This window comes from Tupaia chinensis, unplaced genomic scaffold, assembly GCF_000334495.1.
Source record: "Tupaia chinensis unplaced genomic scaffold, TupChi_1.0 Scaffold000082_1, whole genome shotgun sequence".
Classification (NCBI taxonomy): domain Eukaryota; kingdom Metazoa; phylum Chordata; class Mammalia; order Scandentia; family Tupaiidae; genus Tupaia; species Tupaia belangeri.
In genome coordinates, this window is record NW_006159543.1 from 1,421,501 (window position 1) to 1,439,591 (window position 18,091).

The window sequence follows — 18,091 nt, forward strand, 5'->3', positions numbered from 1 at the left end:
TATATGTAGTTATATAATCTAGGAGATAGCTTATGGATCTTCTTTCCCAATTTCTTCATTTTACAGTGTAAGACACAAGGCCCAAAGAGGAAAGTTACTCAATTATTGAGTACTCTGAATTTCTTAGTAGTAGGTAAATAAAAACTGGAGGATTTCATTATGAGTCCAGTGCTAATGGTTCATACCATGTCAGAATATCACTAGTTCCTCTATTTCACTTATAGTTCAAAACTTGAGGGGCAGGCACAGTGGCATGTCTGTAATCACAGTTACACGAGAGGCTGATTACAAGTTTGGGGCCAGCCTGGGCACCGTAGAGAAACCATGGCTCTTTAAAAAGAAGATGGAGGGTAGCCTTGTATCCTAGTGGTTAAGGGAGTCAGCCCACATGGCTGGCCATGATTCAAGTCCCATACGTGATTTCTTGAGAAATAAGTGGGGTTCATGTGTGTGCCCAAAATCTTGACAGGAGGAAGAGTTGGAGGAGAAGGGATTGTGGTGTGACTACATCCCAGTGTGGCAGAGGATGCTTTCTGTCTCTCTCTCTCTCTCTCTCTCTCTGTATGTGTGTGTGTGTGTGTGTGTGTGTGTCAAATGCACAGGCACCTTGGGAATGAAAATTAAACAAGGAACTTGGATAACTTACTTTGCCAAATTTATTAAATGAATTAATATCAACCTAATTTGTTTCTTTTTTTCATCCTTGGAAGGTATTCCTGGAGTTCCAGGGCCAAAAGGCTACCAAGGTTTGCCTGGAGACCCGGGGCAGCCTGGACTGACTGGGCAACCTGGATTACCAGGACCATCAGGTAAATGTGAAAAACCACTTGTAGCCACTGCGTGGTTGACCCTTAACTCTGGAAAAATAATTATGTATTTATCATGTTTGACGATGCTTTGGATTTAGTCACAGCAATATGCTTGCGTAGCTACTGAAATAAGGAGCTCACCTTTGGCAAAAATGTTGTCATTTGGCCTAAGTTTCAACAGCCAATATTTGTAGGATATTTCACCTTGCTCATTCAGTTTATTCTTTTTTGGCAGCAGGATATGCACACAATCAGAAGTATGATGAAAGTAAGGTGCTGTATTTTATTAAATACAACACAACATATATCAGTCAGGCAGTTATCTGACTGGAGCCTGAATAATTCACCTTTTCTAGTTTTTATCCTTCAGATAAGTCAATCATTAAACCATGTAAACAGATGGCTGCTGATTCTATTTTTTAAATTTTCTTTAGATGAAAATTTTGAACCTTCCTTGGTAGTCTGTTATAGCATTAATCACCCTTATAGTCAACATGAGCTTTTTCTTATTCCTAATAAAACTCTTCTCACTACCTCTTAAGCCATTTTCTTTCCATTTGATCCTTACAAAAATAAAATGTCTGGTCCCCATCCTTATAGAAGCCCTTAAGAGCAATTATTTTCTCCAGACTTTATATCACATTGCCTTGATATGGTTGGAAACAAAATGCTCTGTCTCTTCATCACATATCCTGCATTCTCCTCCCCAAGTTGGAAGTTACTGTGAAAGGAAAAATAAAAGAAAAAAATTTTAAGGCAACACTGTGGTCCTTGGAAAATACCTAGGTGACCCAACAGAACTCGAATGCTTATATTCTAAAAAGAATGTACAGAACAACCATGTCTGGTAGGGGCGGCTTCCCAGTCCCTCTGTCAACCCTATTTCTGATCTAATGAACTAGAACAATACATGACAGACGAGCACATTTCCTTTCCCTTGTCTCACGTAATCAGGCTCAACATATAGAAGCCACTTCTGAATCTTCTGAAAACAAGAGTAGTTATATTTGACTTACATGAGAAAATATATTAAGGGTGGTTATAACCATACAACAAATATGACTTCAGGTGATTGGAATTCTTTAAGAGCAAGAAACAAGATGTTCTGGTAACATTATTTTCATTTTTTAAAATAAAATTGTATTATGGGTCAACAGGGGGTACGGAGGTTAAGGCAGCTGAATCCCACATGTCTGACCACATGGTTATAGTTTCACACTTGGCAACTTGAAAAACATGTGGCTGTATGTGCTTGTGTGCCCAGAATTCCCAAGAGGAGAATGGAGGACAAGGGATTGTGGTGTGGTCCTTCCCTCGGGGGAAGGGGTATTTTCTCACTTTCTCTATTTTCACTCTCTGAATCTCTCTGGTGAATGCTTTTCCTCTTTAGCAAAGTAAAATAAGTAAATAAATAAAATTGTATTACCATAGTAATAATGTAATATGTTCCTAAGGAGATTTCATAGATGTTTTTTGCCTGTTTCAAGCTGAGTTGCATCTGTGGACCTTAATCACTTATTAAGATTTAATACATACAATCCAATGTTCAAATTTTAATTACTACCCATTTCAAGAAACCAAGAAACCTCGATATTGTGAGCTTGTCTTAATTTTACTAATTTGACCTTCTTAGGTCCCAAGGGTAACCCTGGTCTCCCTGGGCAACCAGGACTTACAGGACCTCCTGGTCTTAAAGGAAGCATAGGTGATATGGGTTTTCCAGGTGAGTGATGAAAATCTTCTAAATATTCATTCCCAATCAATGAATGAGGTTCATTAAAGGTGGTTCACTATCTTTTTTTAATAAGAAAAGAGGAACATGTTGATAGCATCAGCCTGAAACATTCTTTAAGACAATCAGTTGCTCAAGCTCTATTGTTAAGCAAGTATTTGAAGTGGGAATCAAGGGATAGAACTTTCGAAACCTTAAAAGTTAGAATTCACAAATTTATATGTTCCCCAGCTTTACCTCTTTTATTGAAACTTCCTTTAAAAAATAGGCTTTTAAATAATCCTGGTTGTGGAGCCAGCAGGTGAGGTGGTGGTTAAGGTTCTGGACACCCACATGGCCAAGTGCCATTTGAGCCCTGGACTTGGAGTCTTGAAAATCATGCCAAGGGGCCAGCAGATACCATAGTAGTGATGTCACTGGACTGCCACATGGTTAACATCAGTTTGAGTCCTAGACTCGGTGGCTTAAAAATCATGCCAGGTGTGTGTGAGTGCATACCCAACATCCTGGGAAGGAAGCAAAGAAGGGATTGTGGTGTGTACATTCACCCTGGGGGTGATTTCTCACTTTCCCTCTCACTGGCTTTGTAGCTCTCTCTCTCTCTGTCTCTCTTTCTCTTTCTATCTCTCTCCCTCTCTCTCTCTTGTGAGTGTAAGCACCAAAGGCAAAAACCTCTAAAAATAAAAAGAAAAGCATGCCAAACATGTGTATGAGCATGCCCAAAATCCTGAGAGGAGAATGGAGGAAAAGGTATTACGGTGTGGTCATCCCCCCCGCCTGGGCGGCGATTTCTCAATTTCCTCTTCTCTGTCTCTCTCTGGTGAGCACACATGCCCTATGGCAAAAGTTAAAAAAAAAGAAAAAGAAAAATCCTGGTTGTGAGGCCCATATATAGAGTTTGCAGAGTTTGTTTTGCCTGGTTATATGCATTTTAAATATGCCACAAGTAAAGAATATTTTGGATGTGAAGACATAAAAGTAGAGAGGAAAACCATGGATACCAGAAACTGCATGGGAGATGAATAATGGAGTGTGGTCCTGAAGAGACTCAGGAAAGGACATTTAACAAACACGTTGATGCATGTAAACAGGGCCAATCAGTTATGGAATGTCATACCACAACATTAAAAAAAAAGGTGTTACCAAACTTATATTAATATATATATTTTAAAAAATCTACTAGAACAAAAACTAAAGGTGCACAATAATTAATATGATAATATCCTTGGTTTGATAATCACACACTGCATTTATACTTCGAAAAGTATATTGTACCTCACAAAGATGTACAACTAAATGTAAATTAAAATTATAAAACAAAAAAATAATATTTTGTAAAATATTATATGTTACATATTTTCAACAGGCCCTCAGGGTGCAGAAGGGCCTCCTGGACCTCCTGGAGTTCCTGGACAACCGGGCTCCCCAGGATTACCCGGACAGAAAGGAGATAAAGGTGATCCTGGTGTTTCAGGCATTGGTCTTCCAGGTCTTCCTGGCCCAAAGGTAATCACTCTAGGCATATGCCTGAGCAGGTGTGATACTTTCTTTAAAATCACTTTCCTTGTTCCTAATTCTTCATTAAATAAACTATAGAATATATTATGTTTTCTGAGTAAGAGATTTGTTTCTTCTCTCAGATTGTAAGAAAATATGTTTTAGGGTTTGTAGACAGTACAAAGAAGATAAAACAATTTCTGGTTTCTTTGTTTTTCCTCTAAAGCCCTTACAGGCATAGTTTTGCCAGGTTTTGGCTTTCTCTTTTTAGCGACGGAGTTGATGGCCTTTATTCTAATATTCTTATTAAGTAATTTGAAATGACTGTAAAAAAAGTAATGTTAGCAGTTAATGGAAGTATAGTCATATTCTGAACTGCCTGTCTAAAGTTCTGCTCTAAATAGTATTACATTTCCCTGTACTGTCCTAGTCAATGTGAACATTTTGGTGCTATTTCTCAAGTAATTAAATTTAGCATTTGTTTTAGAATTAGTAGACTCAATAGGAATTTATTGACTACTGCTTAACTCCATGTAAAAGTGAAATAACTCTCTTTATCATGCAGTCAGAAGACCACAGAACGAAGTTTTATTAGAAAAAGAATCATGGTACTCAACCTGCATGGAATTACTGAAAATTCTCAGTGAAATAGAATTTACTAAATTATATTCTAAAGATATTTTGTTTTTAATATTATACAAATGTTTGATTTTTTTTTTTTCGAGTAAGCCACTTGAATTTCCTGTGTATTCTGGTTATCAGTTCCTTATCTGGAGTATATTTTACAAAAATATTCTACCATTCCAAGGGCTGTCAGTTCATACTAATTACTGTGTCTTTTGCTGTGCAGAAAATTCTTAATCTGATGTAATCCCACTCGTCTATTTTTGGGATTATTGCCTGTGCCTTGGCCGTCTTATTTAAGAAGTCTTTGCCTACTCCAGTATTTCCCAGAGTTTTCCTAGTGCTTTCCAGCAATGGTTTTATAGTTTTAGATCTTAGATTGAGATTTTTGATCCATGTTGAGTTGATTTTTGTTCATGACAGGGGTCCAGGCTCATCTTTTTGCAAGTGGATGTCCAGTTTTTTCAGCACCATTTGTTAAAAGAGGTTTTCTTTTTCCCAGTGGATTGACTGGTGTCCTTTGTCAAAGATCAGTTGGCTGTATATTTTGGGGTTTATTTCTAGGGTTTCTATTCTCTTCCATTGGTTCACCTGTCTGTTTTTGTGCCACTACCATACTGTTTGATTATCACAAATTTGTTACACAGTTTGGGGTCACGAGTGAGATGCCACCTACTCAACTCTTCTAGTGCAGAATTGTCTTGGCAATATGGAGTCTTTTATGATTCCAGACAAATTTTGTGATTGTCTTTTCTAGATCTGTGAAAAATGATTCTGGTCATTTGATTGAGATTGTGTTAAATATGTTGATTAATTTGAGTAGAATTGCCATTTTAATTACATTGATTCTTCCAATCCAGGAACGTGTGATGTTCTTCCACTTTTTTGTGTGATTTGCAATTGCTTTTTTTACATTTTCATAATTTTCCTTGTAGAGGTCTTTGACTTCTTTGGTTAGATTTGTTCCTAGGTATCTTATTCTTTTAGTGGTTATGATAAATGGGATTACTTTCTTCATTTCTACCTCAGTCTGCTTGTCATTCATATATATAAATGCTATAGATCTTTGTATGTTGATTTTATATCCTGCCATTTTACTGTATTCATTTATCATTTCCAGCAGTTTTTTCATGGAAACTTTTTTGGGTCTTCTATGTATACAATCATGTCATCTACAAACAGAGATAATTTTACCTCTTCCTTCCCCATTTGAGTGCCTTTTATTTCATTCTCTTTTCTGATTCCATTGACTAGGACTTCCAGCACTATGTTGAGCAAGAGTGGAGAAAGTGGGCAGCCTTGTTTTGTATCAGTTTTTAGTGTAAAAGCAGCTTTTCCACATTCAGTATGGTGTTAGCTATGGGTTTTTCATAGATGGCTTTTATTGTGTTGAGAAAGGTCCTTTCTATGCTGATTTTGCTGAGAGTCTTAATCATGAAGAGGTGTTGTATTTTATCAAATGCTTTTTCTGCATTGATTGATAATATGCTTTTTATCTTTTTGTCTGTTAATATTTCTTTCTTTTTAAATACATTTTAATCATTTTTTCAAGTATTATTATTATCATTTATACATTCGATTGCTATACATCATTTAGATTGTAAAGAGATTTTACACAGTGTGATATACACCTCACTCTGGCCCAGTTGAGAATACTATACACGTCATCATCAACATATAATAAACCATATCTATGTCCCACAAATGTCTTACCTTTCTATTTTTTCCCCAAATTTTCTTTCCTACACTCTTCCCCTTTCCCACTCTTCCACTTTGTCTCTAGTGTCCATAACAATTTTCAATGCTTTTATGCCCTCCAGTCTTTCAGTATCTACCATAGAGTGCAGACAGTCTGTGTATGTTAAGTGGAGACATACAGTGGCTCTCTTTCATAGCCTGACTTGCTTCACTCAGCAATAAATCTTCCATATTCATTCACTTTCTATCAAATGCCAGGGACTTGTTGTTTTTTATGACTTACTAGTATTCCATGGAGTATATGTACCACACTTTTTCAATCCATTCATCTGTGTGTAGACCTTCAGGTTAGTTCCATGTCTTAAAATCGTGAATAATGCCACAATAAATACAGATATACAAGTGCTTTTCTGGCTGAGCATTCTCCTCTCTTTTGAGTAGATATCCAGGAGTGGAATGACTGGATCATATTGTAGTTCTGTTTGAAGGTCTTTGAGGAACCTCCATATTGTTCTCCACAGTGGTTGGACAAATTTACATTCCCACCAATAATGTAGGAGAGTTCCCCTTTCACTACATCCCCACCAACACTTATCATTTTTTGATTTTTAATCTTTGCCATTCTGACTGGAGTTAGGTGGTATCTCATTGTAGTTTTTATCTGTATCTCCCTTATGATGAGGGATATTGAGCATTTTTTCATATGCTTTTTGGCTGTTCGTATGTCTTCTTTAGAGAGTTGTTTATTCAGCTCATTTTTGCATTTTTAAATTGGGTTCATCATTTTTTTTGTGGGTAAGCTACTTGAGTTCCCTGTGTATTCTGGTTGTCAGTCCCTTATCTGAGGCATAGTTTACAAAAATATTCTCCCATCCTGAGGGTAGTTGCTTCACACTAATTACTGTGTCCTTTGCTGTACAGAAACTTCTTAATCTGATGTAATCACACTTGTCTATTTTGGGGATTATTGTCTGTGCTTTGGAGGATGGGGAAATTGAGGAGAAGGGATTGCACATGACCACACAGTATTCAGAGGTGTTTTCTCTCTCCTCTCTCTCTGACACACTGGCAGGTGCACACACCCTATGGCAATTAAAAAGAAAAGAAAGTACACCAAGATGACTGAAAATGCTCAATATATAAAATTAAAAGGATAATAGCCTTTGCCTCATTTTTTTAGGAGGGTATTTGGCTGCATATTCCCCACTGATTTATAAAACTTTGTTGTAGTGGGCCAGCAAGTGGCATAGTGGGTAAAGTTCTGGACTCCTACGTGGTCAATTATGGTTTGAATCCAGACTTGGCAGCTTGCATTCTTTCTCTTTCTGTCTCTCTCTGGTGAACTCATGTTCCCTATAGCAAATTTAAAAATAATAATGATAACAATAATAAATAAAATTAAATAAATAATTCTTTTAAAAAAAGTTTGCCAGGTGCTGTTTTGAGTGCTAGAGATAGAGCATGAACGAAACAGACAAATTCACTGCTTGCATGGAGCTTTTTTCTACTCAAGGAGATATACAATAAACAAAATAAATAACTATAATATGTTAGAAGATGGTAAATGTTATGACAAAAAATAAATCAAGGCTTGGGGATAGGAATTACTAGGAACTATTACATTTCGAAATAGGTTAGTAAGACAAAATCTTTCTGATAAGATAATAATTGAGCAGGGACCTCACTGGGTATACAAAGCCCTGAGGTGTGAACATACCTGGTATGTTTGAGAAACATTAGTGAGGCCAGTATGGATTAAGTGGAATGAGTAAGGTGAAACTAATAGGAAATGAGATCAGGGTGGCAAATAAGAATAGATTATCTAAGGCAATAACTCACAGTAAGGACTTACACACCTGAATGAAATGGAGAGTGAATGGGAAAAGTAACATGATTATACATTAATTTTTAAAAACATCACAGTTTTTGTTTTAGAACTAGGTCATAGAGGAATAAGGTTGAAAGAAGGCAGAACAATTATGATACTATTTACATAATATAGTCTATAATTGTTGATGTCTTGGATCGGGGGGGTGGCAGTGCAAGTGATAAGAAGTGGTCAGATTCTGAATATGCTTTATAGATTAAGCCAGGAAGATTTGCTTATGGAATATGGGAGAAACAGAATTGTCAAAGATGACTCAAAGTTTTTATCCTGAGCAAGTGAAAAAAAATTTTGCTACATACTGAGATAGGAAACATTTTGGAAGAAGCAGATTTTGGAAGGAGGCATGTAGTTTACTGATTGCTTATATATCATTGCTAAAATAGAAAATTCATCAGTTGAGAAGGAGGATGGAGGAAAAGGTCAGGAAGCTTTTAGTCCTGACTTGTAGTTTTTCCTTGTTTCATTTTTGTTTTTAATATTTAATCTTATGAAGACCTATACATCTTAAAATTATAGAAATAGATTTATGTTTCTTCTACTATGTTCATGTTTTTTTCCTTATATTTACATCTCTGATCCAGTTGAATTTTTTGCATAATATGTGAGTTGAGAAACTAACTTGATTTTTTTTCCAAGTAAATACCCAGTTAACCCCACCCCATTTGTTACAAAATTGGTGAAAATTACCTTTTAAAAATTCTAAATTAATTCATACAGATTTTTCTGGAATGAGTAAATATTTGTATAATGGAACCAAAATTATTATAAGTCATGCCTGAATTTCTAGTGGATAGTAGCAAAATAAATATGTTTCAACTGGCAAATGTCCAAAGTATATTCAACTCTTTTAGCAAGAAGCTAATTATTAGTTTTTCTGTGTCCTACAAGTGTACTTCAATAAGCAAATTCTATGCTAAAGTTTGAAACTTAATAGAGCTTATGAACAAGGGAATGATGTAAAGTAGCCTATTGTTTCTTTCAGATGATAATATTGGATCTTAGAATAGTGACATAATGGGGACCAGCAGTTGGCATAATGGCTATGTTGCTGGACTCCCAGGTAGTCGACCACAGTTCGAGTGCCGGACCCAGTGGCTTAAATTCACATCAGGAGTGTGTGCGTGCATGCCCAAGATCCTGAGAGGAGAATGGAGGAGAAGGGATTGCAGTACGGCCATCCCCCTGGGGAGTGATTTCTCACTTTCTGTCTCTCTGTCTCTGTCTTTCTGGTGAGCGTGCATGCCCTATAGCAAAAATCTCTTCAAAAAAATATAGTGACATAATAGAAAAACAAGGTTATATAGCTCTGTTTTATTAGGTACAGACTTTTCTTTGCACAGGTCTAATATGCACAAATTTCAATTACTATAACTTATTAAATAATACTGATTCATAATAACATGATTTGAATTTTAGTTACCATGGTATATTAGCTCTTCAGTCTGTAAGTCACCATATAAGCAACAGATGTATCAGTGATAAGTCACCATTCATCTATTCAGTTCGTGCAGTGACAGAAAAGCATGTACTTGTGTTGCCTCCTTGTCTCCCAGTGATAAACCAATGTGGTATTTAAAAAAAATGAATAATCAAAAGAGAAAATTGACCAACCAATCTGAATCTAATATTGATACAGTTATAGAAAAATAGCCAACCAAAGGCATGTAGACACCGCCACCCTTTGTGAGACTCTAGATGTGCAATCAAGTAACTTAGAGAACAAACTTATCAACATATGAGGAAAACAAAGCTGATGAAAATGATGAAGATGACACAGAGGAAGTAATCCATCAGAAAACTTCACATTAAAGGAACTCTTGGAGATAATTCACAAGATCACACATGCTATGTTGCTGGACTCCCAGGTAGTCGACCACAGTTCGAGTGCCGGACCCAGTGGCTTAAATTCACATCAGGAGTGTGTGCGTGCATGCCCAAGATCCTGAGAGGAGAATGGAGGAGAAGGGATTGCAGTACGGCCATCCCCCTGGGGAGTGATTTCTCACTTTCTGTCTCTCTGTCTCTGTCTTTCTGGTGAGCGTGCATGCCCTATAGCAAAAATCTCTTCAAAAAAATATAGTGACATAATAGAAAAACAAGGTTATATAGCTCTGTTTTATTAGGTACAGACTTTTCTTTGCACAGGTCTAATATGCACAAATTTCAATTACTATAACTTATTTAATAATACTGATTCATAATAACATGATTTGAATTTTAGTTACCATGGTATATTAGCTCTTCAGTCTGTAAGTCACCATATAAGCAACAGATGTATCAGTGATAAGTCACCATTCATCTATTCAGTTCGTGCAGTGACAGAAAAGCATGTACTTGTGTTGCCTCCTTGTCTCCCAGTGATAAACCAATGTGGTATTTAAAAAAAATGAATAATCAAAAGAGAAAATTGACCAACCAATCTGAATCTAATATTGATACAGTTATAGAAAAATAGCCAACCAAAGGCATGTAGACACCGCCACCCTTTGTGAGACTCTAGATGTGCAATCAAGTAACTTAGAGAACAAACTTATCAACATATGAGGAAAACAAAGCTGATGAAAATGATGAAGATGACACAGAGGAAGTAATCCATCAGAAAACTTCACATTAAAGGAACTCTTGGAGATAATTCACAAGATCACACATGCAAAGTTTAAAATATCAGAAGCTGGGTCATCAGGTGGTATGGTGGTTAAGGCACTGGATTCCTACATGGCCAACTACAGTTCAAGTCCTAGACCTGACAGCTTCAAAATCATGCTGGACACATGTGCATGCATGCCCAGAATCCCAGGAGAAGATGGAAGGGGAAAGGATTGCAGTGTGGCCAACCCCCTGGGCAGTAATTGCTTACTTTTCTCTCTCACTATCTGTCTGCCTCTCTGGTGAGCACACGTGACCTATGACAAAAATCTTGAAAAAAAAAAAGTTGGATGCTGACCCAAGCTTAGAAATTAGTGTCACAGCTTTTGTTTCTTTGTTTTTTTGTCAAAGCTTAGAAAAGATGTTTCTATATTTTGAATTATATAGCAGAATGAAGACTGCTCAAACTATTGCTGGTAAGGTTTTTATGAAGAAATGAAATACATTAATTCTCAAACTTTCTAATATTTTAGAATAGAATATACTAAATAAATACTAATTTTTCTATTCTTTCATACCTCTGTACATGTATAACTGACATTAAGGGAAATTTTAATGTTTTGACAAAAAATGTTAAGAGTTGTAGAATAACCATAATTTCTCCATTGATTAATAATATCACTTTACATGATTTTGGCTTTTACAAATGACAGACACAATTTATGAGACAGCATCCTTGTTACTCAAAAATCATGACTAATATAGTGTACTGAAATACCTGGAGAGGAAGTAAGTAGGCAGAGATCTGACTCCTGTGTCTGCATGTAAAGACTTATATCTTACGACCTTTGTAAGTCACATAAATATTCTGTATATTAATTACTTTGTCAGTAAAATGGGTGGAAGAAAACATTTTCATCTTTTACACAGAGTTATTGGGTTTCAGTGAGATTTCATAACTCATTCTAAGACTTTATATGTATTATTTCTTTATCTCTAAAAAACTGAAACAGCTATAAGAGATTTTGTCTAAGATTTCTACAACTCTTTAATTAGTTTGTAGAACTGATAAATCTGTTCTTTTAATATGGTATAGTGGTTCTAACCTATTACTCATACTACATAAATGACAAAACTCCTATTTGAATCATAAATGAGTTTTTTGCTGAAATTAACATGTATACTATAACTTGTATAGTATCAACTGGACTGGTGTGAAGTGTACTCATGTTGGGTACAGTCACTTTACAAGCTAAGTGATATATAGTGATTGAATGTATAATATAAAGTTGAAAATTAAAAAAGAAAAACACTAGTATACTCTAAAATTTATATGGATATGCTTGGGACCCAGAATGGTCAACAGATTTGGAGGACTCATACATCTAGGTTTCCAAACTTACTACAAAACTATAGTAAGCAAGACTATGCTACTAATATAGTATGGATTTAAAGATTAATGCAATAAATCAGAGTGTAGAAATAAACCCATATAATTTTGGTCAACTAATTTTCAACAAAGGTGCCATGACAATTAAAATGAGGGGGAAACATTACCTTCAATAAATGATGCTGAGACAAGAGGATATCTATGCAAAAAAATGACTTTGGCCTCTACCTCATACTATATACAAAAATAAATTTAAATTGAATTATTGACTTGAATACAAGAGGTAAAACTATGAAAAAAATCTTAGAAAAAAATATGACAAAATCCTAAAAGCCCTGGATTTTCAAAATACTAAAAGCTAAGTTTCTTAGCTATGACATCAAAAGCACAAAACAGCCAAAGGAAAAAAATTTGTGTTTTTTTTTCTTTTTGCTGCAAATCATGTCACCAAGAAAGTGAAAAGTTTGGGCAATTGTGGTAGTGCAGTGGTAATGCAAATCTCTGCAATGTTGAAGCTACATGGGAAGATCCTGGGATAGCATCTCAAGATCTTCCTGTATACACTGGATGCATATGATCATTTCCTGGCTCACTGAGGCTGAGGATGGATTGCCATGTGAGGACCCTGTCAGGGTGCTTATAAATAAATAAATAAACGTCAAAAAAAGAGTAAAAAGACAATCCAGAGAATGGGAGAATATATTTGTAAATCATATATCAGATAAGGGATTTATATCCAGAATATATAAAGTATTTTTACAATTTAATAAGAAGACAACACAATTTTTAAATGTGCAAAGGAACTCAATAGAAATATACAGAATATTCTATCAAATGAAAGAAAAATATGCATTTTTGCAGTTTCATATGGGACATTCTTCAAAATAGACAAAATGTTTGTTAATCTACAAAGTAAGTCTTAATAAGTTTAAAATGATTAAAATCATTTAGCATATCTTTCCCAATAAGCGTGGAATGAAACTAAGAATCAATAGGAGAAAGTAAACTGGAAAATCTACAAATATATGTAAATTAAGCAACTTAGTCTTAAATAACCAAAGGGACAAAGAAGAAATCACAAGATAAGCTAGAAAATATTTTGAGACAAATGAAGATGAATCTACAACATACCAAAACAAGATGAGATGAAAGCAATATTCAAAGGTAAATTATTAGTTGTAAATACTTATATTGGAGAACAACTATCTCAAAACAAAAACCTAATAACTTTATAGCTTCAGTAACTAGAAAAAGAAAATCTTACCACAAAGCTAGCAGAAGGAAGGAAATAATGAAGATTATAACAGTGATAAATAAACTACAGAATATTATGGCAATAGAGAAAATCATCAAGAACAAGAGTTGATTCTTCAAAAAGATCAACAAAATTGAGAAACCTTTGGCTAGATTGACTAAGAAAAAAAGAAAGAAGATTGGGTCAGCAGGTGGAGTGGTGCTTATGACACTGGATCCCACATTGCAAATTATGCATATAGAATTCAGTAGACTATTAAAAGGGTTTTACACAATGATCAAGGGGGATTTTTCCATGGGATGGAAGAATGGTTTGATATACGAAAACCATCAATGTGAAAATCACATTAACAGAACAAAGGGGGAAATTCCACATTATCATCTCAATTGAAGCAGAAAAGGCATGAGACAAAATTCAACACTTTTTTGGGGGGGGAGAGGTTTTTGCTATAGGGCATGTGCGCTCGCCAGACAGACAGAGAGAGACATAGAGACAGAAAGCGAGAAATCACCCCCCAGGGGGGATGGTCACGCTGCAATCCCTTCTCCTCCATTCTCCTCTCGGGATCTTGGGCATGCACGCACACGCACCCGGCGTGAGTTCTAAGCCACCGGGTCCGGGACGCAAACCGCAGTCGACTACATGGGAGTCCAGCGACATAGCCATTACACTAACTGCTGGTTCCCCAAAATTCAGCACTCTTTGATGATTAAAAAAAAATAACAAATTGAGAATAGAAGAAATCAATCTCATTATAATAAAGGACATTTATGAAAAACACATTGCTAACAATGGTAAAAGACTGAAAGCTTTTCTTATATGTTCTCAGGAACAAAACCAGGATTCTTGCTTTTACCGTTTCTTTTTGGCATAGTGATGAAATATCTAGCCAGAGCAATTCTGCAGGGAAAAGATCAGGCATCCAAATTGTATTGGAATTATTATTGTTATCTTTGTTCCCCAATGTCATAATCTTATATAGAGAAAACTAAATATTCCTCAATGAGCCGGCACCATTGCTTAGTGGTTAAAGAAACTACATCCTACATGGGTGACTACAACTCAAATTCTGGTCCTAGTGGCTTAAGAAATATGGCAGGTGCATTTGTGTGTTTGCCCAAAATTCTGACAGAATGAAGAAATGGAGGAGAAGAGATTGTGATGGTGATCTCCCTCTTTCTCTTGTATTGGGGAGGAGGTGATCTCTCTTCCTCTCTCTCTCTTTCTACCCACTCCTCTCTTTCTGTATTTCTCTATGGTGAGTTAACATGTTCTCTGGCAATTAAAGTGAGATTCTATATATGAAAAAACTGTTAGAACTGATAAATTCAACAAAGTTGCAGGATACAAAATCAACACACAAAGATCAGTTGTTTTTTTATGCACTAACAATGAATAACCTAATAAAAAAATAAGAAAACAATTATACTTAATATAAGATCAAAAAGAATAAAATACATAGGAATAAGCCTAACTAAGGAAGTGAAAACTCGTGCACTGAAAGCATCAACATATAACAGAAAACTACAAAAGAAATTAAAGAAGATACAAATAGATATAAAGACAACATCCCATGTTCATGGATTAGAAGATTTAATACTGTTAAGGTGTGTATACTACCAAAGTGATCTGTAGATTCAATACAGTCCCTATCAAAATTTCAATAGTGGGACCAGTGGTTAGTGTAATGGCTATGTCGCTGGACTCCCACGTAGTCAACCGCGGTTTGAGTCCTGGACCCGGTGTCTTAAACTCACGGCGGGCATGTGTGCATGTGTGCCCAAGATCCCGAGAGGAGAATGGAGGAGAAGGGATTGTGGCGTGGCCATCCACCCTGGGGTGGGTGATTTCTTGCTTTCTGCCTCTCTGTCTTTCTCTCTCTGTCTGGCGAAAGCATGCACCCTATAGCAAAAATCCTCTCCCCCCACAAAAAAAAATCAATAGCATGTTTTACAGAAATAGAAAAGTCATTCTATAATTTACATAGAATCTCAAGTGACACTAAATAACCAACATAATTTTGAAAGAAGGAAAAAAAAAATTTACCAAGGCCAGAAAACTCACTGCTTGATTTCAAACATATTATAAAACTATAGTAAAGAAAGTAGTGCAGCGCTAGTATAAAGAGAATTAGATAAACAGATAAATGGAATAGAATAGCGAGCCCAGAGGTACTCTTATGAATATGGTCAAATGATATTTTATTCTCCCCCTAGGTTCTTGTCATAGAGCATGTACACTGACCAAATAGAGACAGAGAGATAGAAATATCCCTCAGGGGGGAAGGCCATACCACAATCTCTCCTCTTCCATTCTCTTCTTGGGCTTTTGGGTACACATACACATGCACCTAGCATGATTTTTTGAGCTGCTAGGTCCAGGACTTGAGCCTTGGTCAGCCATTCCCACACCTTAACCACCACATCATCTGTAGTTTATTTTCTGTAGCTTTTGCTATAGGACATATGTGCACTTCAGAGAGAAAGAGAGTTGGGGAGGGAAAGGGAGAGGGAAAGGGAAAGTAAGAAATCTTACTGGGAGGTATTGCCATGCTGCAACCCTTTCCCTCCAGTCTTCTCTTTAACATTGAACATGAATGCACATGTGCATGGTGTGATTTTCAAGTTGCTGGGTCCAAGACTAGAACCATATGATGACCATGTGAAATCCAGTGCCTTAGCCTCCATGCCACCAGTGAGCCCCAGATGGTCTTCAGGAAGGATGCTCAATGGGAAAAGGGTTCTCTTTAACAAATGGTGCTGGGAAAGCAGGATGCACACATGCAAAAGAGTGGAGTTGGATCTGTCCTTACATCATATACAAAAATTAACTCAAAATGAATCAAAGACCTAAAAGAAAAACCTAAAGTTATTAAAGCTTAGAAGAAAACATTGGGCAAAAGCTCCATGGCATTGGATTTGACAGTGATCTCCTGGATATGACACAAAAATCACAGACAACAAAAGAAAAAAAATGGGTCCAGCCAAGTGACATGGTGGTTAAGGCAGCTAGATCTCACATCATCAACTGGCTCGGAAAACACTCTGAGTTTGTGTGCATGCATGCCTAAAATCCTGAAAGGAGAATGATAAAGAAGGGATTGCAACATGGTCATCCTCCCTGGAAGATGCTTCTCGCTTTCTCTGCTTCCTCACTCTCTGTATCCTTCTTTCTCTGTCTCTCCTGGTGAGTGCACACGCCCTATAGCAAAAAAAAAAAAAAAGAAAAAGAAAAGAAGAAAAGAGAAGAGAAGAGAAGAAAAGAGAAGAGAAGAGAAGAGAAGAGAAGAGAAGAGAAGAGAAGAGAAGAGAAGAGAAGAGAAGAGAAGAGAAGAGAAGAGAAGAGAAGAGAAGAGAAGAGAAGAGAAGAGAAGAGAAGAAGAGAAGAGAAAGAAAGAAAATAGGCCAGTTACAGTAGTGTAGTGGCACCACAATGTTCTGTGGTGCTGAGGCCATGTGGAAAAAATCCCAGGTTTGCATCCTTAGATATCCCTGTATATGCTGGGTGCTCACACACATGCCCATGATCCTGGCTGGCTGAAACTTGGAGTGGATGATGATATGAGAACCTTGTTGGGGATATCCCCCTCTCCATCTATCTATATGTCTCTGTCTGTTTATATGTCTCTGTCTGTCTCTCATGGAAGAAATAAATCAATAAACTTCAAAGATCAATTGGACTACATAAAAATAAAAGCAAAGGCACTTATCAACAGATTTAAAAGGCAACTCACAGAATTTGACAAAATATTTGCAAATCAAATAATTGAGGATGGACTAATTGCCAGAATATATAAAGAATTCCTACAAGCCAACAACAAAATAAAACAGACAACCCAATTCAGAATAGGCCAAGGACTTGCATAGATCTTTCTCCAAAGAAGATGTATAAATTGCCAGTAAGTACATGAAAAATGGTCAGCATCACTAAACATTATGTAAATTCAGAACAAAACCATAATAGCATATCAGTTCACACTCTCTTCGGTAGCCAAAATCAAGACAGAAAATAACAAGTGTTGGCAAGAATGTGATGAAATTACACCCCTTCTTCATTGTTAGTAAGAACATAAAATAGTGCAGCTGTTATGAAAAAAATTATTTGGCAGTGTCTCAAAAAGTTAAACATAAAGTCCTAGTTATGGTAGCACGTGATGGACATTGTTGCTTAGAAGGCTGAGGTCACATGGAATCCTGGGTTTAATTACTGACCCACCCTAAAAGGCCAGATGCTGTTACTGAAACAGAAGGATTTTGACACAGCAAGACCTTGATTAAAACACTGCATATGAGTGCATGCATGCTACACATACACACACACACACACACACACACACACAGGAAAAACTGTTATAAAGTTGTCACATAACCCAGAAGTTCCACTCCTAGGTATATATCCAAAAGAAATGAGGTTGTATCTCTACAAAGATACTTGAATGTAAATGTTCATAGCATTATTTAAGAATAATGGGTATTATAATACTCCCAAATTTGAAAAGTCCCAAATGTTCTTCAGTGGATGAATGGCCAAACAAATTTGGCTATATCTACAATGGAATATCATTTGGCAATTAAAAAGAATGAAGGTGCTTGGGTCGGCAGCACATATACTA

At 36.3% G+C, this 18,091-nt stretch overlaps 1 protein-coding gene across 1 annotated transcript in view; it reads left to right on the forward strand.

Moving 5' to 3' along the window:
* Positions 1–18,091, forward strand: part of COL4A5 (collagen type IV alpha 5 chain) — a 229,320-nt gene that overhangs the window by 158,681 nt on the left and 52,548 nt on the right. The window contains exons 35-37 of the mRNA XM_014585694.2: positions 711–809; positions 2,443–2,532; positions 3,908–4,047. Coding sequence (XP_014441180.1) covers positions 711–809; positions 2,443–2,532; positions 3,908–4,047 — 329 coding nt within the window. The remainder of the gene's footprint in view (positions 1–710; positions 810–2,442; positions 2,533–3,907; positions 4,048–18,091) is intronic.